We start from the raw sequence: 25,618 nt of genomic DNA on the forward strand, positions 1-25,618 counted from the left end.
AACTTCTTTCCTCATGGAGCTCTTTGAACGTTGAACTCAATACCTCAAGAGCAACTCAGGAAGATTGTAGAGATACAGTTAAGAGGAAGCCAGATAAACAATTGAGGGAAAATATAATAGAAGGTTTTGTTTGATGTGAATAAATGAGAAACAATTGGAAGAGGTTTAAGAATAATAATGGATCTGCTCAGTAGAAAAGCCTGTTTCTGCATTATGAATATGAAAAAGAAAACCTTTTAAAATCCATCTGGATGGTTAAGCTTTGTGAAGCTGTGTGAAGACCAACTGATCCAAGTTAATTCCAATTGCATATTGGAACAATACCAGTTTCATGGAAAAAAAAAGAACAATTTTGATATTTTTATTTTCAGGAAGTTCTCCGAATCATACTGAATCATATTCAAACTTTATTTTTTTTTAAACTACAGAAAATAAGGCAATGGGCAACATTAATATATTCAGCATGATCAACAGTATACAGCTAAATATCAAGCTTCAGCATTTTGTAAATTTCAAATGGCCATGGTAAACAAAACGTTTACCCAGTGGTAACATGGCAACTTAACCAATGAATTATTTCTGTTCGTAAACACTATATCACACTTTGGTTAACACTTATCCAGATGTAATGACAAAATAAACATATGGTTTCACTGCTGGCTTTTACATTCAACAAGCAGCTCAAACTGAGTGTCTTGAAACTTGTGCAGATTCTAATTGTAAACAAATGCTTGCTATTGTATTGCAAACGTTGGAACAGACCAGTTTCTTGTATGCCCAGAAAAGCAATACTTTGTTATATAACTAAATGTTTTTTGTTCTTTTTACAGCATATCCTTGCACTGAGCTGTTTTCCAAATTAAGCCATTATCTATTATTGTTATTTGGATTCTGCACAAAGTTGATGGAGTATGAGCCAGAGTTGGGATCCTTGTTTAACAGGAAGTTTTCAGTGGACAGACCAAAGGGTCGCAGAACCATGTTGCCAAGATCTTTCAGCTTGCCTACAATAAAAAAGAAAAAGGGTAGGGCAATATCTCAAATTAACATCAAAAGGACTTGGGTATAGACAATTTTAAAAAGTACAAGATCAGTGATAAGTCTTTTTTTGGAAACATACAAACCCTTAATCAAAACATCTCTATTTCAATATTCAGTATGTTAAATAGCCCAACTGCAAAATTATATTGCAGCAAACAGACTACAGGTACATTATGAATTCAAGATAATATAGTAGTCATGTTCTATAAAAGGGACACGACCTGTCAATTTTCTTCATTTCAAACCATAGCTATGAGACAAGACATATTGCCTCCCAAGCAAATTATATTGACATTAAAAGGTGAAATACTAACAGCTGGAGAAGAGATACTGCAACAAATTAAAAGGTGGTGATAAGGGCAGAAACAACTACATAGGAGTGAATAGGTGGAAGAAAATGGTTGAACTCAAGAGATAAAAGATTTCTATTCTCGTTTGTCCTCCACCTTTCAACCACCTAACCCACCACCATCAATACCAAATGATCCTTTCTCCAGATAATTTTTCTCTCCGATGTACTCAGAGTTGACTCCTTGACTGGATGTGGTCTTAAAGTATAGTGGTTTCTCTCCAGTGCAACAGCAAAGATACAATTCATTATGTTGGAGGTGTGCCTTAGTTTGCTGAGTAGGAAAAAATCTACAAACAAATAAACTATTTTTCTTTATTTATTGAATTTAGTTGTTTTCAATCACAAGTGTAATGTTATGGCTCTCTGCTGGCCACATTACAAACTGTGGTCCAACATGCAAATGGATCACATGGTGCAGATACTGAAGTGACCTTAAACTTACCGAAGTAATCAATAAGATCCTATTATAACAGGGTTATGAGGCTAAATGCATGGCCTGCAGTTAGGTGCAGTGGAGAAAACTGTATTAAAGTGCAAGGCTATGCAACCAGTCAGCCTGAGAAGGAAACTCAAAGGTGGGGGAGGCATTACTTTAGCAACCGTGATTTACAACACTGCCACATGGTTAGCAGAGAACAAAACAGATTTGTGGGCACAGATGGACAATTCTAGTCAAAATATATAGTGTCATTAACAATTTCAGGTGGATTGTTTAAAAAGAATTCACAGGCTCAAAGTCTTCTGCACTGTCATTAATTATTTCATGCACATCCATCAGCGTGTGTTAACGACAGAATTTTGAATCATCTATTTAAATGTTAAAATTGAAAAATGTAACATTCATAGAGGGGACATTATAGGCTTAAAAGCATTCTAACCATTGTGACTGCTACTGAGAATTTAATGTTGCAATTTATTTATTAAAAAAATAATTAACTTGCTGTGCTAAGTGATGATGCCCCTTGATCAACTAAATCTCTATTATCTTGGCATAGAAACCCTTACAAGTAAGGTGTTGGTAGGGTCAATCAGGGTAGGACTTATACACTTAATGGTAAGGTCCTAGGGAGTGCTGCCAAACAAAAGGGTCTTGGACCGCAGGTTCACTGTTCCTTCAAAATGGAGTTGCAGGTAGACAGGGTAGTGAAGACAGCATTTGGTCCACTTGCCTTCATTGGTCAGTGCATTGAGTACAGGAGTTAGGTGGTCATGTGCACAATATTAGGCCATTTTTGGAATACTGCATTCAATTCCATTTGCCTTGCTATAGGAAGAATATTGTTAAAAATTGAAAGGGTTCAGAAACGATTTACAAGGATGTTGCCAGGGTTGGAGAGCTTGAACTATAGGGAGAGGCTGAATAGGCCGTGGCTATTTTCTTTGGAGCATTGGAGACTGAGAGGTGACCTTAGAGAGGTTTATAAAATCATGAGGGGCATGGATAGGGTGAATAGACAAGATCCTTTCTCCAGGGCTGGGGAGTCCAAAATGAGAGGGCATAGGCATAAGGTGTGGCGGCGGGGGGAGGATTTAAAACTGACCTACAAAAGGTATTGTGTGTATGGAATGAGCTGCCAGAGGAAGTGGAGGAGGATGATACAATTACAACATTTAAAAGGCATCTGGATGGCTATATGAATAGGAAGAGGTAAGGGATCTGGGCCAAATGGCACGAGAGTGATTTAGGATATCTGGGTGGCATGGACTTGTTGGACTGAAAAGTCGGTTTCTGTGCTGTTTCCATAGAGGATGTACATCTCTATGACTCTCTAATTATAAATCGTTTGGGTAACAAAAGAAAGTCACAATTAAATTAATGCATTCAATCATCATCTGAGCCCTCAACAAACCGAGATAATTTTTTATTCATTCACTACCATCTGTTAGTTTGTAATATGTAAACATTTCTTCAGTAAAAGAATGAGAGCTAGGTCAAAATTATATTGATCAATGTTAGGTGAGGGATAATTATTTTACAGCATGCCTATGGTAGTGGTTAATCACTGTTATCATGTATATTCAAAAATACTGAAATGAACCGCCATAAACACCATTCTTTAATGACTACATTCCTCTAACAACTTTCAAAGGCTGAATCAGACTTTTGCTGGTGACTGTCTCCGCTTCAGTTCATTAAAATAGAATTACATTGGATATATAGGACAGAAATGGGCAATTTCATTCAACATCTATTGCTAAATCTTACCTACATGCCTTTGTCACCTCTGTACTTAGAGTCACAGAGTCATACTGCATGGAAACAGACCCTTTGGTCCATCTTATCCATGCCAATCTGACTTAGCCAGCTCGACTATTCCGTTTCACCCTTGGTGGGTCTGAAAAGCAACCATTCACCACAATCCTACTGATGAATCAACTTTATATCCATGCTACCATGTTGCAAGATGGTGATAGAGTAAGATGCTCCAACCGGAATTCATCCACTCGCTCTGCTTCTTTCTCTTCGCTTTTTCTACTTCCTGGTGCGATTTTCCTTCCCCTTCAATTCCCACCCTCTGGAGACCTCCAGTAAGTGACAAACCCCAGCCTTCGGCCAGCAAAAATTCCTAGCCTCTGGAGAAGACTCCTGGCCTTCCGCAGCAGCCTCATGGTGGGGTATGGCGACCATCCGGCCTCTTGCAGTGGCCTCCCAGCATTGTGTGCCGCTGGCACAGAGTGAAGCCAGGGCCCAGTGCCAGCGTGGTCTGCTATATTGAATGTTTTTCTGTGATGCTGGACATTTTACTTTTATATTGTCTAAAATCTTGTAACTAAAGAAGCTGTGCCTAGATACTTTTGTATCTTAAGTCGACACTGTAATTAGCGTTGTATAAACTTTTAACTATACTCATTGAGTTTGTGTGACAATAAATTCTACTGTACATTTAATCCTAGATTTCATCCATTTGTCCCTAATTTGCTGCTGCTTTGTACTTGCTAAATTTCTTCCTCAGCAAAGCAATTCTGGTCAACCCTGTAACCCCACATTTGCCATAGTTAAACCATCTAGCTGCGCATCCCTGAACAATAAGGGGCAATTTAGCATGGCCATTGTTCACCACCTAACCTACACATTTTTCGACATGCAAACTTCATACAGTCACCCAAGGCTGGAATCAAACCGAGGCTCCTCGCTTTGTGAAGCAGCAGTGCTAACCACTGTGCCACCATGCCACTCCAATACTATGACCACTATTCAGTCACTGACATCTTTCACTTGCCCCACTTCTCAAGGATTAGCTCAAGCTATACTTCATTCTCCAATGGATTGGAAACATACAGATTAAGTCTACTGAACATACATCAGAAATCTATTGGTTCATTCACCCATAACACAATCAATGCTTCCACTTAGTACTGGGGTGGTTGAAGGCTCCCATTATCATTACTCTGAGGTCCTACATTTGTCAGATATCATTACAAAATCTACTCCTTTTTCAAGTTCACACTGTTCTGAGGGGCATATAACATACATGAAGTTGCATAATAACCCATTTATTGTTTCTTAATTCCAACCAATTGGATTCTGTAACTGACCCTTCAAGACAATCTCTCTTTCTAACACTGTTGGTCAGTAAAATACTTCTCCAATTTTTTGATGTACTTTCTCACTTCGACCAGTACAATATTTTTAAACAATGAAAGCACAAATTAAACGTACAAATTAATCTGATGAAATTATCTGCCCCCATAATGAAAGAGAAAATTTTATAATAGCAAAATTACTGCTTAAAAAAAAAGAGAAATAATTTTAGCCAACACTGCAGAAAATCTCAGGCGTTCCCCTGGTAACCAAACTGGTACAGAATAGATGTAAAGCAACTAAAACCATCCCTGTTATTCACACCATGAAAACCAAATAAGTTTTTATTGCTGTTCTAAAAGAGATCACAGTTTCACATTTTCTACAAATCATCTTGACTTATATATATATATATATAAGAATGAAGGGTCTTGGTTGATATAATATTTAACAATTGCATGACCTTGACTGATAAATGATGTATTGCATCCACGAGTGTCATAGATGCTCTTAAGGCATAGTGATTGTGTCCTTGCCTCTGGACCAGGAGGCCTTGGTTCAAGCCCCACTTGCTTCATTGGTATGAAATAACATCTCTGAACAGGTTGATTAGAAAAAATAGGTTAAATATAAAGAAAATGTAGTGGATCCATCCATAAAGACATTGGTTTACTGGTTTAAAAAAAAGAAATTCATTTAACTGAAGGAAACGTCTGCTTGAGTGGAATATTGTTTTCCAATTAAAAACATTGTTATTCTTCCTGAAATATTTTCACTTTGCACAGATATTAAGAATATTATAGTTTCTGTTGTTCAGTTATGTGCACATAATATTGATGCAGACTTGTTGCATATTGAGGTGATATATATATATATATATATATATATCACCTCAATATGCAACAAGTCTGCATCAATATTATGTGCACATAACTGAACAACAGAAACTATAATATTCTTAATATCTGTGCAAAGTGAAAATATTTCAGGAAGAATAACAATGTTTTTAATTGGAAAACAATATTCCACTCAAGCAGACGTTTCCTTCAGTTAAATGAATTTCTTTTTTTTAAACCAGTAAACCAATGTCTTTATGGATGGATCCACTACATTTTCTTTATATTTAACCTATTTTTTCTAATCAACCTGTTCAGAGATGTTATTTCATACCAATGAAGCAAGTGGGGCTTGAACCAAGGCCTCCTGGTCCAGAGGCAAGGACACAATCACTATGCCTTAAGAGCATCTATGACACTCGTGGATGCAATACATCATTTATCAGTCAAGGTCATGCAATTGTTAAATATTATATCAACCAAGACCCTTCATTCTCTGTAAAATTTTGGAATAAGTTTTCTAATTAATTTGTTCTTCCCCCAGCATCCAGGAGTTTGGCAAATGAGATAACTCCAAGTTTCGGCTGTTACTGCCACTAACTGGAAGTGAAATGCAAGATCAAATCTACCAATAATCTTCTGAATGATTCAAATAGAAAAGGATTACTTTGTTAATAACACTTTAGTGACACAATCTACATACAATTTCATATCAACCCACACTTGGTTAGCCAAATATTTCACCCCCGATATATGCTGAAGACATATGTTGGACATTTATTGCAGCTACTTCTCTCAAAAGTCCACTATTGATGAAAAGATCTAATACAGAACTGTTGCGACATTCAGCCTTCCATAAACTGCCACAGCAAGTCAACTACAGCCCCCATCCACACAGCAGTTGTTGTTGCAATACTTGACTACCATGAGACCTGGGCTGTGCATTAGTGATACTTCGAGAAACTCCATCAGCAATGCCTCCACCACAATATTTGGATTTAATGGGAGGACTATCAAAGACTACTGTCCTTTCTGAACTCAGTTCCACAAGTATTCAGGCAAAATCAACTATGTTAGAAGAGACAGAATCTGGCAAGTATAAAAATTGCCTCTCCCCACCAGATCTTATCTCTCAAGTGGACAGCATTCGAGGGGAGGACTTCCACCGTCTTGTTTTAATACCTGGGAATTGTTCATGTCCGGTATGGCCATGAGGACTAACTTTTACAGATGCACCATAGAAAGCATTCTATCTGGTTGCATAACAATAGGGCAGCTGTCTGCCTAGGAACATAAGAAACTACAGAATATTGCATGCACAGCGCAGACCATCACAGAAGCCAACCTCCCATCCATGAACTCCGCTTACGCTTCTCGTTGCTGCAGAAAGGCTGCCATCATCAAAGACCTCTCCCACCCCAGTAATACACTTTTCCAATGTCTTGTCAGGCAGAACATACAGAAGCTTGAACACACACAACAGGTTCAAGAACAGCTTTTCCCCTGCTGGTATTAGACTGCTGAATTGACCTCTCTAAGATAGGACAATAAAAAATATTCTATATAAAGGATATTCTAATATCTAATCTAATGCTGATCTTGCTTTGTGCACCTCCTGTGCAGCTGTAACCTTGTATGCCTTGCTCTAGGCACCTGATGATCTGTATACCCTTGTTTGCTTTGATCTGCCTGTACTGCTTGCAAATCAGAACTTTTCACTGTACTTAGGCACATGTGACAACAACAAAAAAATCAAATCAAGCCTTTGGTGGACTGAAAAGGTTTTAAAGAGAAAATCACTGTCTTAAAATAGTCTCAACAATCACCTGGCCAAGTTTGGCCAGGTCATGAGGCCACAGTACAATAAACAAAGACAGGCATTGGTTAGCTCTGTTAGTTGGATGGCTGGTTTGATGTGACTGTTGAGTGATGCCAACAATGGGTTCCATTCACATACTGGCTGTGGCTGCCATGACGAAATCTCTTTCTCAACATCTCCCCTCAACTGATGCTTGGGCGGCACGGTGGCACAGTGATTAGCACTGCTGCCTCACAGTGCCAGAGACCTGGGTTCAATTCCCACCTCAGGCAACTGCTGTGTGGAGTTTGCACATTCTCTGTGTCTGCGTGGGTTTCCTCCGGATGCTCCGGTTTCTTCCCACAGTCCAAAAAACGTGCAGGTTAGGTGAATTGGCCATGCTAAATTGCCTGTAGTGTTAGGTGAAGGGGTAAATGTAGGGGAATGGGTTTGGGTGGGTTGTTCTTCGGAGGGTCGGTGTGGACTTGTTGGGCCAAACTGCCTGTTTCCACACTAAGTAATCTAATCTAAAGTAATCTAATCTAATCATTAGTCATCTCTATAATGAGAGTGTATCCCTATGGTCTGGTAAGGTTATTGTGTCTTTATTTAAAGTAAGGTAAAGTCAATGTGAACCAAAATGAGTAATTATCAAAAGGGTCTGCACAGAACCCAGTCTGATGTGTAAAAAGCCTCAGCATTTTTGATCATGCAAATTTCCACAGATTGAAGATGGAACCTCACATTTATCAAGTGTAGAAGAACATAATTCCCAAAAACAGAATATAAAAGACAAGCTGAAATTTCAAGGAAATGTTTTTGGCACAGAGGATTTTTAACTGTAACTAAAACAAAAAAAGCGATCACTTGACCACTCAAGGAAAAATGCCTGGTAACAAAACTGGTTAAGGACACTGTGAACTTAAAGAACAAATGAAATAATAGCTGGCTCTAAGATACAAAATATCAATAAAAATACAATGACCTTGTTAAAACTTTACATGCCAAGAATGCCATAAGTAGTTTAAACTTCAATATGTGGATGTACCTACAAGAGAAGGTGCAAAACCTGACCTACTCTTGGGAAATAAGGCAGGGCAGGAGACTGAGGGGGAGCACTTTGGGGCCAGTGACCATAATTCTATTAGTTTTGAAATAGTGATGGAAAAGGATAGACCAGATCTAAAAGTTGAAGTTCTAAATTCGTGAAAGGCCAATTTTGACGGTATTAGGCAAGAGCTTTCAAAAGCTGATTGGGTGCAGATGTTCGCAGGTAAAGGGACGGCTGGAAAATGGGAAGCCTTCAGAAATGAGATAACAAGACTCCAGAGAAAATATATTCCTGTTAGGGTGAAAGGAAAGGCTGGTAGATATAGGGAATGCTGAATGACTAAAGAAATTGAGAGTTTGGTTAAGAAAAAGAAGGAAGCTTATGTCAGGTATAGACAGAAGAGATCAAATGAATCCTTAAAAGGAATATAGAGGCAGTAGGAGTATACTTAAGAGGGAAATCAGGAGGGCAAAAAGGGGACAGGAGATAGCTTTGGCAAATAGAGTTAAGAAGAATCTAAAGGATTTTTACAAATATATTAAAGACAAAAGGATAACTAGGGAGAGAATAGGGCCACTCAAAGATCAGCAAGACGGCCTTTGTGTAGAGCCACTGGAGTTGGGGCAGATACTAAATGATTATTTTGCATCAGTATTTACTGTGGAAAAGGACATGGAAGATATAGAATGTAGGGAAATAGATGGTGACATCTTGAAAAATGTCCATATTACAGAGGAGGAAGTGCTGGATGTCTTGAAACACATAAAAGTGGATACATTCCCAGGACCTGATCAGGTGTACCCTAGAACTCTGTGGGAAGCTAGGGAAGTGATTGCTGGGTCTCTTACTGAGATATTTGTATCATCAATAGTCACAGGTGAGGTGTCGGAAGACTGAAGGTTGGCTAACGTGGTGCCACTGTTTAAGAAAAGGTGGTAAGGACGAGCCAAGGAACTATAGACCAGTGAGCCTGATGTCGGTGGTGGGCAAGTTGTTGGAGGGAATCCTGAGGGACAGGATTACATGTATTTGGAAAGACAAGGACTGATTAGAGATAGTCAACAAGGCTTTATGCGTGGGAAATCATGTCTCACAAAATTGAGTTTTTTTGAAGCAGTAACAAAGAGGATTAATGAGGGCAGAGTAGTAGATGTGATCTATATGGACTTCAGTAAGGTGTTCGACAAAGTTCCCCATGGGATGTTGGTGAGCAAGGTTAGATCTTATGAAATACAGGGAGAACTAGCCATTTGGATACAGAACTGGCTCAAAGGTAGAAGACAGAGGGTGGTGGTGGAGGGTTGTTGTTCAGACTGGAGGCTTGTGACCAGTGGAGTGCCACAAGGATCGGTGCTGGGTCCACTACTTTTCGTCATTTATATAAATGATTTGGATGTGAGCACAAGAGGTATAATTAGTAAGTTTGCAGATGACACCAAAATTGGAGGTGCAGTGGACAGTGAAGGTTACCTCAGATTACAACAGGATCTTGATCAGAGGGGCCAATGGGTTGAGAAGTGGCAGATTGAGTTTAATTTAGATAAACGTGAGGTGCTGCATTGTGGAAAAGCAAATCTTAGCAGAACTTACACACTTAATGGTAAGGTCCTATGGAGTGTCGCTGAGCAAAGCGATCTTGGGAGTGCAGGTTCAAAGTTCCTTAAAGTGGAGTCGCAGGTAGATAGGATAGTGAAGGCGATGTTTTCCATTATTGGTCAGAGTATTGAATACAGGAGTTGGGAGGTCATGTTGTGGCTATACAGGACATCGGTTAGGCCACTGTGGAATATTGCGTGCAATTCTGGTCTCTTTCCTATCGGAAAGATATTGTGAAATTTGCAAGGGTTCAGAAGAGATTTACGAGGATTTTGCCTGGGTTGGAGGATTTGATCTGTAGGGAGAGGTTGAATAGGCGAGGGCTGTTTTCTCTGGAGCGTCCGAGCTGAGGGTGACCTTATAGAGGTTTATAAAATTATGAGGGGCATGGATACGATAAATAGGCAAAGTCTTTTCCCTGGGATAGGGGAGTTCAGAACTAGAAGGCATAGGTTTAGAGTGAGAGGGGAAAGAGATAAAAGAGACCTAAGGGGCAAAATTTTCACTCAGAGGGTGGTACTTGTATGGAATGAGCTGCCAGAGGAAGTGGTGGAGGCTAGTACAATTGCAACATTTAAAAGGCATCTGGGTGGGTACATGAATAAGAAGGGTTTGGAGGGATATGGGCCAGGTGCTGGCAGGTGGGCCTAGATTGTGTTGGGATATCTGGTCGGCGTGGTTGAGTTGGACCAAAGGGTCTGTTTCCGTGCTGTACATCTGTATGACTCTATCTTCCTTTTGTACTGAACATTATCCCTTTTAATTAGATAGCTGTGTGTAAGCTTGCCTTCATGTCTTCAGCTTTCTTCTTGGGGTTAACAGATAATAAAATTGCTCTTTTTTCACTCTAGAAAATATTGTTTTTGATCCCTCATTAGGGAGAGACAACAGGCGATGGTTTAACCAGAGAGTAACCACGGCTCAGGTACGTGGAGAGATTGAGAAAGTAACCTCAGCTGGTGTGGGAACGAAACCCACATTATTGGCATCACTCAACAGTTACATCAAATCAACTGTTCAGCCAACTGAGCTAACCAATGCCCAACTTTACCTTTGCTTTCATGACCTGGCTAACCTGTGATCATGTGATTGCTGAGGCCATTTTAAGATAGAGATCTTCCTCTTTCAAATCATGTCAGGTCACTACAGTCCCAGGTATTCAAATAAGATGATTCAAGTCCTCTCCTAGAATACTGGCCACTTGATAGGTGTGAAAATGGGACCTTTTTTGAGGGAGGTGGAGGAGGGATAATTTCTAACTTCCCAGATTCAGTACCTTCTATAGTCATTGATTTTGCCTGAGTTTTGCTTCAATGCTTGTGGAGCGGAGTTTAAAAAGGACAGCAGCCTTTGATAGTTTTCCCATTAAATTTTTGAGGTTGCAGCAGAGGCATTGTTGTCATAATCTACGTATCACAGATGCACAATCCAGGTATCGCAACAGTCAACAAACATTGGATAACTACATATTATATCAGAGAGAGGTATATTTTAAACATTTGTTGATGCCAACTAAAGAGGGTGAAGAGAGGTGAGTCAGTTCATTCCTCCTTACATGGTTGCAATAAAAGCAAATAAAGTGTATTACACTACTAAATTACAACTCCCAAAACATATACATTTTTGGGTTGTTTCTCTCAAAGATTTGAAAGACCAACTTTGTTTCAAGTAAGCAGAAAGCCCAAGAAACCTCAGCTCTTCGACAAATCTTTGAAATGATGAGACTAAGAATCTAATTTGTGTTTTGAGGCGGAGACGAAATAGGTGCAAAAGCATACGTGTTAAGAAATTTGGTTTATAAAGTAATTGTGTTCATTGCAATTTTAATTCTAATGTTAATACCTAAGACAGTATAGTTATTCATAGAATAATAGAATCCTTGCTACGTGGAAGCAGGCCATTCAGTCCATCAAGCAAACACCAACCCTCGTGAGACCACCCCACCCAGACTCACGCCTCTACCTATCACTGTAGTCCTATTAGATTAGATTCCCCACACTGTGGAAACAGGCCCTTGGGCCCAACAAGTCCACACCAACCCTCTGAAGAGCGACCTGCCAAATGGCGACCCACCCAGACCCATTCCCCTAGATTTACTCCTGACTAATCCACCTAACACTACGGGCAATTTAGCATGGTTAAATTGCACATCTTTGGACTGTGGGAGGAAACCCACGCAGACACGGGGAGAATGTGCAAACTTCACACAGACAGTTGTCCAAGGCGGGAATTGAACCCGGGTCCCTGACGCTGTGAGGCAGCAGTGCTAACCACTGAGCCACTGTGCCGCCCTTTTTTTTGTATCAACCTTTTCGTAGTCCTGTATTTCCCAGGGCTAATCCACCTAGTCTGCACATCTTGGCCATCTTAGTCTGCAACCTTGTGACTTCATTCTTTTCGTAAATACCTGGATTTACCAACTTACAAACAAAAAAAATAAGTATTACTCATCTCTACCAAAATCCTAACATTACAGAGAACTATTGGATACAATTGCGTCAAAATGAAACATTGTACTTCTAGCAATATTATACTTTTGCATAAGTATTTACCTAGCATTTCTTCTTTCATTTTCTCATTTCTTTCTTCAATCTGTTGTGGTAATCGCTAGAAAGGAAAAGAGCAAATCGAGAGTAAAAGATAGCAAGTAACAGCATGCATAGTTGTACTTTCCCCAATAAACATTCAAACATAAATGCATATGGCCATTAGACACTGGGGCAGAATTGAACCATTCATGTCTGATCGCCATTGAAGCGTGCCAGATATGTTTCTCAACATGCTCCTACCTTTTTCCTGTAACCCTCCATTCCTTCCCAATCAAGAACCAGTTTTACTAATATTCAATGGCTTGGCCTCCACAGTCCTTAGGGCATTGAGTTCTGTAAATTATAACCACTCATTGGCTGAAGAAACTTCTCATCTCAATTCAAAAGAATTATGCCTTCATTCTGAGGCTATGCACTCAGGTCTTAGTCTGTCTGGCTGCTGGAAACACCTTCTCACATTCACTTCATTCAGGCCTCTCAGTATTCTGTAAGTTTCAATCAGATACCTCCCTCAACCTTCTAAATTTCGAGTATGGCCCAGAGTCCTCAACTGCTCCTCATATGACAAGCCTTTCAATTCTAGGATCAGTCTTGTGAAACTCCTTTGGACCCTCTCTAACGCCTTCCTTAGATACAAAACCAAAGCACCTCACAATGCTCCAAATGTGGACTGACTATAACATTTTAGATCCTCAGCAGTACATTTCTACTTTTGTATTATAGCCCTTTTGAAATGAATGCTAACATATCTTCTGCCAATTGACCTGCATACTAACCTTAAGAGAATTCTGAACTAGGACTGTGAAATCTCTTTGTGCTTAAATTTCTAAAGCCTTTCCCAGTTTAGAATATGGTCTACGCCTCTATTCTTCCTACCAAAGTGTATAACCTTAAAGTATCCCATATTGTATTCCATTTGCCACTTCTTTGCCCACTCTCCTAGCCTGTCCAAGTCCTTCTGCAGCTTCCCCATTCCTACCTATCCCTCTACCTATCTTTGCGTAATCTGAAAATTTAATGACAATGCCCTCAGTTCCTTTGCCCAGATGGTTAACTCCATTATCATGTGGAGTTAAAAGAACTAACAAAAGATCAAACATGACTGATTTGCAGATTATGGATTAGGAAAATAATGATTAAACTTCATTTGTTCATATTAAGATTTGGAATCTAATACAGGTGAAACAAATAATATAGACTTCACATCACAGTTCAGTTTGAGAATCTCTGCTTAGCATGCTCCCTGCAGTTGGTTCCATCTCAACAAACTATTTTAGATAAAGATTGCATTTCAAGACATCCATTTTATGCTCCAATGCCAAACTAGATCAGTGTGTAAGCAATGTGTCTTTTTTTAATAAATCATTTAGTTACTTCAAAATAACTGCAAGAAGTTGAACAAAGTGCTTTACTGCTGACTGCAAACTCAATTTGTGTTTTAAGAGCTACCATTATTTGTCTTGTTTAGTGCTACATCAAAATTAAAACGGAACTGATTTTGCTACTCAGAGATGGTTAAATTTGGAATAGCAGCATTACAACCATTACAATTGAGCAAATCACTTCAAAACAAGCTGCCAAGTATTGTTCCCTTCAAAGAGGAAGATTTGATGAGTGGAATGAGATAAATGCAACACCACATTGAACTGTGGGTTATGTTAGTCCAACACAAGCAACATGGTCAAATTTTTAACAGTTAATAAGGTTTTAATAGTGGTCAAAAGACAAAATATCAAAGCTGTTGGAAATCTGAACAACAAAAAATGCTGGAAAATAACTGAATTATCACTTGCCTGCTCTTCTATGAGCCTTTCTCCACATTGTTACATTTTTATAATTCAACCATGTTCCACTTTTCTGTGTTTACACATCCTCTTGATCTCATATGCATCTTTTGTTTCTTTTTGCTTTATTCTGTCATGCTGTTACAACTCTTTCGTTTACTTAAGTACATCCTATTATTGCATCAGCTTTGCTTCTTTTTGCACTGGCTTAGATCCTTCTTCTAACCTATTCATCTCTAATATTCCTCCAGTGTGGCAAAATGTTATAATGTGAAATATAAACTTAAGTCCTTGTTCCACAATATGACCAGACTGCACATTTCCAGGATTTACGCTTGTATCCAGCCATGAAGTGCTGATGCAATAAGTGCTAGATCTGGCATCACAATTCCCCATCCAGACTTCCAGCTCAAACCATTAACTCGTGTGAATTTTAGAGGGAAAGTGAGATTCTGGTTAATTGGAAGGAATAAAGGTAAGTCACCAACAATTACTTAAACAAATGTGAGGTGAACTGGAGCTTCAAGAAGGAAGTGAAGAACCTTGGATAGGTAAAGGATGGTAATGATGAGATGTTGAGAAAGACTGTATATGGATGATCTTTTCAAGTTCAGTGAAGCGACGAGGAAAGGTGTTTTGTGAAAAATGGTTGTGGAATTTGAAGCTGAGCAGGATGGGTGCTAAGGTAAAAATAACAATTTTGGTAAGCACGTGGATCACAAGATAACTGAACGATTAAGAACTGAGTGGAAATGCAGTGCGGTTAAATTGTACAAAACAACTAATATTCAAAGGGCTTTTGGATGGTGAGACCAAAAGTGACAGGGTTAAAGTAAAAATGGGCATATGGAAAACTTCGGACAGTAATAGAAGACAGGTAACACCAGAGGCAGCACAAATGGCATTAGCCAGAGAGTCATAGAGATGGACAGCATGGCAACAGACCCTTCTGTCCAATTCGTCCATGCCGACCAGATATCCCAACCCAATCAAGACCCATTTGCCAGCACTTGGCCTATATCCCTTCAAACCCTTCCTATTCATTTACCCACCCAGATGCCTTTTAAATGCTGCAATTGTACTAGCCTCCACCACATCCTCTGGCAGCTCATTCCATACACGTACCACTCTGTGTGTGAAAACATTGTCCCTTAGGTCTCTTTTATATCTTGCCCCCCTCACCCTAAACCTATGCCCTCTAATTCTGGATTCCCCCATCACAGGAAAAGAAGGACTTTGTCCATTTATCCTATCCATACCCCTCATGATTTTATAAACCTCTATAAGGTCACCCCTCAGCCTCCGATGCTCCAGGGAAAACAGCCCCAGCCTGTTCAACTTCTCCCTATAGCTCAAGCCCTGGCAACATCCTTGTAAATCTTTTCTGAACCATTTCAAGTTTCACAACATCCTTTCGATAGGAAGGAGACCAGAATTGCAAGCAATATTCCAAAAGTGGCCTAACCAATGTCCTGTACAGCCACATGACCTCCCAACTCATGTACTCAATACTTTGAAACAGTCTAAATTAACAGGTTCCTTGCAGCTGACGATACAAGAAACAGGTTTCAGAAGTCCTTACATTATGGCAAAACAGTTTTGTAGGTTTATTCTACCTTCAATGGTAGTCATGAAGTATTAAGGGGATTTGGTTGAGACAGTGAAGAACAACAGAGCTTGATTTAGTCTTGCCAGTTGTGTGCTAAGTGCATTTAAGTTTGTGGCCAGACTTAAGAAAAGTAACTACTGCATTCAGTTAACATCAGAAGTGGGAGACTAAGAACTGATGAAATATTAGAACTGAGAATATCACAGCAGCAAATTCTCCAATGTAGACCGTTTTCATATTAAAAACCAGGAATTCAAATATTTTATACTGATATTTTGCCTTCCTTGCCCCAAAGTGAAAGGATTGCTTTTGACACAATTTTTTACATTAATTAAAATTTTAGTTAGAATATGAATTTTTAATTTAGTTATTTCAATTTGAAATTTAATTTTTAATTGCAAAATCTTATTTTAATTTTCATATTAGTTCACATAACTGATTTTTAATTTGAGTGAAAATTTGCTGATATGCAATAACCTAATTAAGCATTAGAGCAATAATAAATTATTTAAATCAGTTTATAATCTAATTGATTTATAAAAAATATTCATTAATTCTAAATCAAGCACTCATGTCAATGGCAGCTTAACCATTTCACAAGAAACTGATGGCGTTAAAAAAACTAGGAACATATAGGACTTTGACAACTGACTTTAATTCTTATTAAAGGAATGTATCATGATAACATTATAAAATATTTATATTGAACAGAGGAGACAGGATATGGTCAATATCAGAATGATATTGACATGAACAGTGCCCATCATGAAATGGATTTTCCACCAGGCCGGAAGCAAAACATTTATGATGAGTCAAAAAAAATCAATAAAGGATAGGATAAGGTCTATAATAAGTACAGAACTACAATATAAATATTTCTTATCAAGCTGTCCAGACAAGAACCCCTCAGTAAAGGACAATATGCTCTTTCAAAACGAATGAGCAAACTTGGGTCAATAGTCTTATTTCTATCCATCTTGTGAAGTACCAGTGGTTACATGGTTCCAGGTTGGCTCTAAAACATCTGCAAAATGCAACGGGACACAGGTTAACTGATTTCCTGAAGAAGGGCTAATGCCCGAAACGTCGATTCTCCTGTTCCCTAGATGCTGCCTGACCTGCTGCATTTTTCCAGCAACACATTTGCATCTCTGATCTCCAGCATCTGCAGACCTCACTTTCTCCTCACAGGTTAACTACTTCCAAAGAAAAATATACAGATACTGATAACAATAAAACCTGGGTGCAATTTGAACATTTTTATGCTATTTATAAATGTTTGAAACATTTGTGTATATACTTGTAAAATTACAGTATATAATTTATAAATGTTCTCATATAAGGCTATGTGCACAATATTATCAATATACTTTACACTGCCTGTCCACTGACTCGCCTGCAAGCTAAGTATTCTTATGCACTGCAATATAATGAAACATAAACGCTGCTCCAGTGGGAACAGTTGAAATATTGCTCTTGTAATGATACTTCTAATTATGTTTCCATTTACAACCAATATACAACTGCTTCACCAAGCACTCTCCTTCACATCCATGTACTGATTGGACAATTTCTCATTGTCCCACTTCAGAATGAAACAAGATTGGTTCATAGAACATAGAAGAAGACAGCGCAGTACAGGCCCTTCGGCCCTCGATGTTGCGCCGATCCAAGCCCACCTAACCTACACTAGCCCACTATCCTCCATATGCCTATCCAATGCCCGCTTAAATGCCCATGAGGGAGAGTCCACCACTGCTACTGGCAGGGCATTCCATGAACTCACGACTCGTTGAGTAAAGAACCTACCCCTAACATCTGTCCTATACCTACCCTCCCTTAATTTAAAGCTATGCCCCCTTGTAATAGCTGACTCCATACGTGGAAAAAGATTCTCACTGTCAACCCTATCTAAACCCCTAATCATCTTATACACCTCTATCAAGTCACCCCTAAACCTTCTTTTCTCCAATGAAAACAACCCCAAGTGCCTCAGCCTTTCCTCATACGATCTTTCTGCCATACCAGGCAACATCCTGGTAAACCTCCTCTGCACCCGTTCCAGTGCCTCCACATCCTCCCTATAGTATGGTGACCAAAACTGCACACAATACTCCAGATGCGGCCGCACCAGAGTCTTATACAACTGCAACATGACCTCAGTACTCCGCAACTCAATTCCTCTACCAATAAAAGCCAGTACGCCATATGCCTTCTTCACCGCACTATTTACCTGGGTGGCAACTTTCAAAGATTTGTGTACATGGACACCAAGATCCCTCTGGTCATCCACACTACCAAGTATCCGACCATTAGCCCAGTACCCCATCTTTTTATTACTCTTACCAAAGTGAATCACCTCACACTTAGCTACATTGAACTCCATTTGCCACCTTTCTGCCCAGTTCTGCAGCTTATCTATATCCCGCTGTAACCTGCCACATCCTTCCTCACTGTCTACAACTCCTCCGACTTTCATATCATCCACAAACTTGCTCACCCAACCTTCTAACCCCTCCTCCAGGTCATTTATAAAAATGACAAACAGCAATGGTCCCAAAACAGATCCTTGCAGAACACCGCTAGTGACAGCACTCCAAGATGAACCTTTGCCATCAACTACTACCCTCTGTCTTCTTCCAGCCAGCCAACTCCTAATCCAAACCTCCAACTCACCCTCAATGCCATACCTCCGTATTTTTTGCAATAGTCTACCATGGGGAACCTTATCAAACGCCTTACTAAAATCCATATACACCACATCTACTGCTTTCCCCTTGTCCACCTCCTTAGTCACCTTCTCAAAGAATTCAACAAGGTTTGTGAGGCACGACCTGCCCTTCACAAAACCATGCTGACTTAATCTGATATTTTTACAATTATCAAACAAATCCTTTTTGCCCCTGAAAGGCTACAGAATAAGTGTTAAATTTGTAACAATTGCTCTGTGGTTCTAATTTCAAAGGATTTGACTGGGCGTGTAAGAAGATCGAGAGATCACAGATAATCCTTACTTTCTACACCAGCTGTTGAAATGCTGGAAGTACCACAGCTGGATTTCCCTTTACCCAACAAGAATACTGCACATACAGCTAGGGAGAAAAGTTAGAAGCAGCCATCGTGTATTACAAAGACTTTGTTGTTCTTAATGAACCTCAAAATTATTATAAGAATAAATTTTGGAAATACAGTGGATGTATTGACTTTAGAAAAGCATTTAACATAGGAGATCACTAGGGAAAGTTAAGGGATCTGGCAGAGCAAACCAGATTGTTAACTGGTTTGAAGGATGAAAGTTAGGAATTAAGACATATTCTCCAAGAGGGATTCTACATTTTCACTAGTGTTCTGTGTGTATTGATTATGTACATTGTGATTTGGATACAGACCAAGAAGGATTGATTCTGAAATTTGCAGACGATTACAAAGTAGAACATTGCTTGCTATTTAGTAATTCAAAGAAATTGCACAGGTATTGATAACAGAACAGACTACATGTGACGAGCAGTCTATAGTGTCATTGTGAGGTAATGCATTTTAGTTTAAAAAGAAAACAGTAATTATATGCTAAATTGAATTAAGAAATCAGATTTGGGTTACAGGTTCCATGAAATTAAGAACAGTATTTCCCGGTTGATAAGGATATTAAAAAAACTCCAATAGAATTCCAGGTTTGGTCTAAGGGATGCCACAGAAATGAAAAAAAAAACAAGGTAACAGTGAGCCTATAAAGAACCTTAATAAATGTTTTTCAGCTGCCAATGGTTCTCTAATAATTAATATGTCCTCTTTGGTATCAAGAGCAAAACAAACTCATTTTCAATGAAGTTATTGATATACATAGTGAACAGAAATAACAGTGAAATGAACCCATGTACAGTATTGAAACTTTAGAAAAGGGCATTAGGAAAATTCGTTTAATGTTAGAATTCAGACAGGGTGAGTGAAGTCAGTCAGATAATTTACACATATGGAAGGTTAACATTAATAGACTGATTGGGCTAAATAGCCTGCTGTCATATGGTGTTCCCATATATTACAATTGTCAGTTTGCTCACGTAAAAGTAAATAAACACCATTCACTATGAAAAACAGAATCATTTCCTACATTGCCAACATAATCATAATTAACAGACACTATTCAGTGTCTCATTTTTCCGAAATATTAAGACTTCAAATGATGGAATTTGTTTATTTGTTTGCATAATCTTAAGCGTATAACTCTACAGAGCTAGAATCTTTGAGTTAAAAGATCCAAACATACTGTAACCAAAATCCCTCATACCACCTCGTGGTTCTGACCTCCATAATTGCAAAGTGCTTCAAGAGGTTGGTCATGGTTCACATCAACTGCAACGGAGACTGTCCCCATCCCCACCCTCCTATTTATCTCTCAGTACCCTGGTTGCCCCCTCCACACTCCTGATGAAGGGCTTATGCCTGAAACATCGACTTTCCTGCTACTCAGATGCTGCCTGACCTGCTGTACATTTCCAGCACCACACTTGTCAACTCGCATCAACTGTAGACAACTTTATTGTCTTGATCCTTTGCAATTTACCTACCTGCACGACAGGCCAAAGGCAGATGCCATCTCCCTGGATCTACCTACATTGGAACATCTGGATAACAAGGATGCCCACATCAGGCACCTACTTATTGACAGCATCCCCGCCTTCAACATCATAATTCCAAATTAGCGCATCTCTAAACTCCGAGACCTAGGCCTCTGTTCCCCACTCTGTAACTGGATGCTTGACTTCTTGACCCATAGACCGCAATCAGTAAGAATAGGTGACATTTCCTCCACTGTCGTGTTCGTGACTAAACACTGGTGTCCCAGAAGGCTGCATAATCAGCCCCCTACTATATTCCTTATACACTCACGAGTATGTGAACAAATTCTGCACCAACTCCATTTACAAGACTGATGACACGACTACTGTAGGTAGCACCTCAAACAACGAGATAGAAGACAGGATAGAAATTTGAGTGCTTAGCGGCATTGCGTAAAGACAATAATCTCTCCATCACCGTCAGTAAAACAAAGGAGCTGGTCATTGACATCAAGAAGCAGAGTGGAGGGGACATCCCTGTCTGTATCAATGGTACTGAGGTGGAGATGGTCAAGACCATCAAGTTCCTGGTAGTGATTACCAATAAAGGCACAATGTCACTACTTCCTCAGCAAATATAAAACCCCGAGTGTGGAAGGAGGCTATTTTACCTAATGAGTGCGCACTGACCTTTCCGTATCCCATAGTCTCATGTTTATCAGTATTAATCCACCTGGCCTATACATCCCTAAATAATTGGACAATTTCAGTATGGCCATTTCAGCTAACCCGCACATCTTTCAACTGTGGGAGAAACCAGATCACCCGGAGGAAACCCACACAGACAAGGAGAGAATATGCAAACTCCACAGGCAGCCACCTGAGGCTGGCATCAAACCCAGGTCCCTGACACTGTGAGGCAGCAGTGCTAACCACTGGGCCATCATGCTGTCCTAAGACGAATAAGGAAATTCGGCATGTCCACAAGGACTCTTAGCAATTTTTATAGATGCACCACAGAAAGCATCCTATCTGGGTATATCACAGCGTGGAATGGGAACTACTCTTCCCAAGAGCGCAAGAAACTACAGACAGTCGTGAATGCAACCCAATTCATCACGCAAACAAGCCTTCCATCCACTGACTGCATCTATACTTTCTGTTACCTTGGAAAAGCAACCATTAGAATGCAAGAGCCCTCCCACCCCGGTTATACTCTCTTCCACCACGCAGAAGATACAGAAGTGTGAATACATGTACGAACAAATTCAAGAACAGCTTCTTCCTCACAGTTATCAGACTTCTGAACAGACCTCCCAAATGTTAATTCTGATCTCTCTTACTCTGCAGCTGTAATACTGCATTCTACATTCTGTTCTACTACCCTGATGCCTGTTTAAAAAGCAAAGCACTAATTTTCACTGCATCATGATACACGTGATAACAATAAATCAAATCAAAATCATAACTACCAGTTTTTGTGAATGACTGCTAGCTACAATTGATAATTGTAAACAGCTGCAAAACATTCTCAGTCTGAAGGCCATTATCCAAAGCATTCAGCTGAGTAAATGGAACAGAGCAGTAAGGCAACAAGATGCCACAGACTGCATCTTTGGATAATACACAGGGAATATTGACATTTGCATGTCACACCATCAAACTGTTCCCATCAAATAGAAAATCAGTCATAACTGGTTTTGTATCGCAACCAAAAGACAACAGGCTTTTAACGTTACATGTGTTATTTTGATGATGCAAAGTAAGTCCCAATTAAAATTGACATCCTTGTCAGATGCTATAGGACTGGAAAACAACTGGTCATGCAATCGTGGTGTTGTACATAACACCGACCAACATCTTCCCAGAAAGACAACATCGGATTTTCACAGAAGACAAACTTGAGGGAATAACAACAGCTTAACTTTTTGCACAGAGACATGGGAAGTGTGTATCACTGGCTGGGTTTACTGCTCTTCCTCATTGCCCTTCAGAAAGTTGTGATGAAGTTGCCTCCTTAAACCATTGCAGTCACGGAAACAGAAAATAGAAGCTATTTAGTCCTTCATTCCTGCTCTGCCATCTAATATGATCATAGCTGATCATCCAAATCAGTACCCTGTTCCTGCTTTCTTCTCAAACCTTTTGATTTCTTTAACTATATCTGTGTCTAGAAAACATTCAAGCTCTGTCTGTGGCAGAGGTTAAATAAAGATGGTAAAACGGAACCAGATGTGCATGGCCTAATTCAGTTGGATGACGGTGACAAAGCAAAGGATGCCATGGTCAACTGTATCAAATCCTGTAGGCAAGTGGACAAGCAAACGACAAGAATGCTTTTCACAGTAACATAGGTCACCATTCTCTCATTGGTAAGGCCAGTTTGAATCCCATGGCAGAAACCCAAAATCTGATTGGAAAGATGGACATCAATTTGGAGGTGATACACATTAAACGACTTTGAAGGGAAAAAATGAAGTGGGAGACGATAAGATGGTAGTTTGCAAAAACAGAAGGGAGCCAAGACAACATTTTCGGAGTTGGCTGATGGCAGATTGTAAAGAGATATGGACAGTATTGAGAACAAACCATTGACTGTATCAGGCAGCACTGAGGACGGGAAAGAAACTTATGTAGTCAGTGTTTTAGTTGAATAAGCTTCAGAACTAGGAGATGGATTGCACAAGGCAAGCTGAACTAGAGAGATAAAAGCACTAGAAAATGACGAGAGCTCAGGGATAGGAACAAAAATCAATACAAAGTATATTTGCTGAACCACTCAGACAAATATATCCTTCTTCAGATAGATAGCAAAATCATAGCAGTACTCTAGATGCTGTCATACCAAAGTTCTTTACAATTGCAGCAATATTTTTTAACCTCACAATAAAGTCTAATGGACAATTTGCCTTTCATCAAACCGTTTGCTGTTTTTGCATGTGAACTTTAAATTTCATGTGTCATTGTGGATCTAGCCTACAGCAAATTGACCACAGCTCACTACCCAGTCTTAAGAGTGACTGGAAATGAACAATACATGCTGGCCCGGCCAATGACGCCACATCCTGTGAATGAATATTTATAAAGTGCAAGAACCTGCAAATCCTTCTGCACATCGACATTTATAAGTCTCTCATTGCCTAGTTTCAGTTTCCATTTTGGAAGAAGGATATACTTGTTAAAGTGGGAGTTCAACAGAGGTTCACGAGATTAGACCCTGGGATGACAGGATTGTCTTATGAGGTCTGAATGAAGAAACTGGGTTGGTATGCTGTAGTGTTTCAAAGAAGGATAACTGATCTCATTGAAACTTCAAACTCTTATAGTATATAACAGATTGAATGCAGATCAAATGTTTTCCTTGGCTCGTGCGTCTAAAAGCAGGAGACATAATCTCAAGATAAACAGCAGGCCATTTAAGACTGCGATGAGTAATTTCTTCAGAGGGCAGTGAACCTAGGAACATAGGAACAGGAGTAGGCCACTGAACCCATTGAGAATGCTCCACCAGTTAATAACATCGAACACTATGCTTTTTATTCATACGATCCCCCTAACAGTTTATTCTATGGTAATCCAAAATCTGTCTCTACTTTCAACATACTCAAAGCCTGACTTTCCACAGCCCTTTGGGATAGAAATTTTCAAAGATTCACAATGCTCCAAGTTCAAAACAAAACTTTCTCATCTCAATCCTAAATGCCATTCCCTTATTTTTAAATTATGCCTTATCCTTGAATTTCCACCTAGGGAATACATTTTACCTGCATTCACCTGGTCTATCCCTTTAAGGATGTTGCAGGTTTCAATTAGATCACCTCTCATTCCTTGAAACTCTATAGAATACAGGCCTCCTTACCAATAGCACAGTCCTGCCGTCCTGGAACAGATTTGCTGAGCCTTCATTGTACTCACTCCATGGTTATATTATCTTTACTGATTTAAGGAGACCAAAACTGCACACAATATCCCCGGTATGGTCTGATCAATGTTCTAAGCAAGTGCAGCAAGATTTCACTATTTCAGTACTCAAAACCTCATCATAAAGAATCATAGAATTCGTATGGTGCAGAAAGAGACCATCTGGCCTATCGAGTCTGCACTGATCCTCCAAACAGCATCCTACCCACGTACACCCCCATTGCTAACCTACCTAATCTGCATATCCCTGGACAGTACTGGATAGTTTTATTTTAGCATGGTCAATCCACTTAAGCCGCACATCTTTAGATTGTGGGAGGAAACCGGAGCATCTCAAGTTAACCCACTCAGACATGGAGAGAATGTAAACTCCTCACACACAGTTGCCCAAGGCTGTAAATGAAAGTAGGTTCCCAGCAGCAGTGCTAACCACTGTGTCAGTGCATAACCCTTTCATAAGTCTTCTCAACATCTTGCTGAACCTGCATGTTAGCTTTCAGTGATTTATCATGAACTAGGTCACTCTATACATTCACACTTTCCAATCTATATTAACATTTAAGAAATACTCTGCACAAGTTTCTCCTACTAAAATGGATAACTTCACATCTTTCTACATTATATTCCATCTACCACATTTGTGCCCACCCATTCAGCCTACACAAATCCTCCTGAAGCTGCATTACATGTTTCTCACGTTACACATTTCTACCTTACTTTGTATCATCTGCAAATTTCAAAATGCTACATTTGGTCCCGATAACCAAATTATTGATATATATTGTAAACAGCGGAGCTCCAAATACTGATCCTTGCAGTATCCTACAAGTCACAGCCTGCCAACATAAGAATTATCCATTTATTCCTACTTCCCCGCCCCCCCCCCCCACCACCATTGTGTGAACCTTAGTTCATTGCCTTTTATCCCTTGTGCATTAACTGTGCTAACCAACCTCCAGTGGGGAACCTTGTCCAAATCCTTTTAAAAATCCAACTAATACA

At 39.5% G+C, this 25,618-nt stretch overlaps 1 protein-coding gene across 1 annotated transcript in view; it reads right to left on the reverse strand.

Moving 5' to 3' along the window:
- Positions 1–387: 387 nt before the first annotated feature.
- Positions 388–25,618, reverse strand: part of ttc1 (tetratricopeptide repeat domain 1) — a 62,107-nt gene continuing 36,876 nt past the window's right edge. The window contains exons 7-8 of the mRNA XM_043703884.2: positions 12,750–12,804; positions 388–1,004 (exon numbers count right to left, since the gene is read on the reverse strand). Of these exons, the coding sequence (XP_043559819.1) occupies positions 868–1,004; positions 12,750–12,804 (192 nt within the window). The 3' untranslated portion in view covers positions 388–867. The remainder of the gene's footprint in view (positions 1,005–12,749; positions 12,805–25,618) is intronic.

This window comes from Chiloscyllium plagiosum, unplaced genomic scaffold (genome assembly GCF_037043375.1).
Source record: "Chiloscyllium plagiosum isolate Xiang-an unplaced genomic scaffold, Cpla_swu_hap1 HiC_scaffold_16, whole genome shotgun sequence".
Classification (NCBI taxonomy): Eukaryota; Metazoa; Chordata; class Chondrichthyes; order Orectolobiformes; family Hemiscylliidae; genus Chiloscyllium; species Chiloscyllium plagiosum.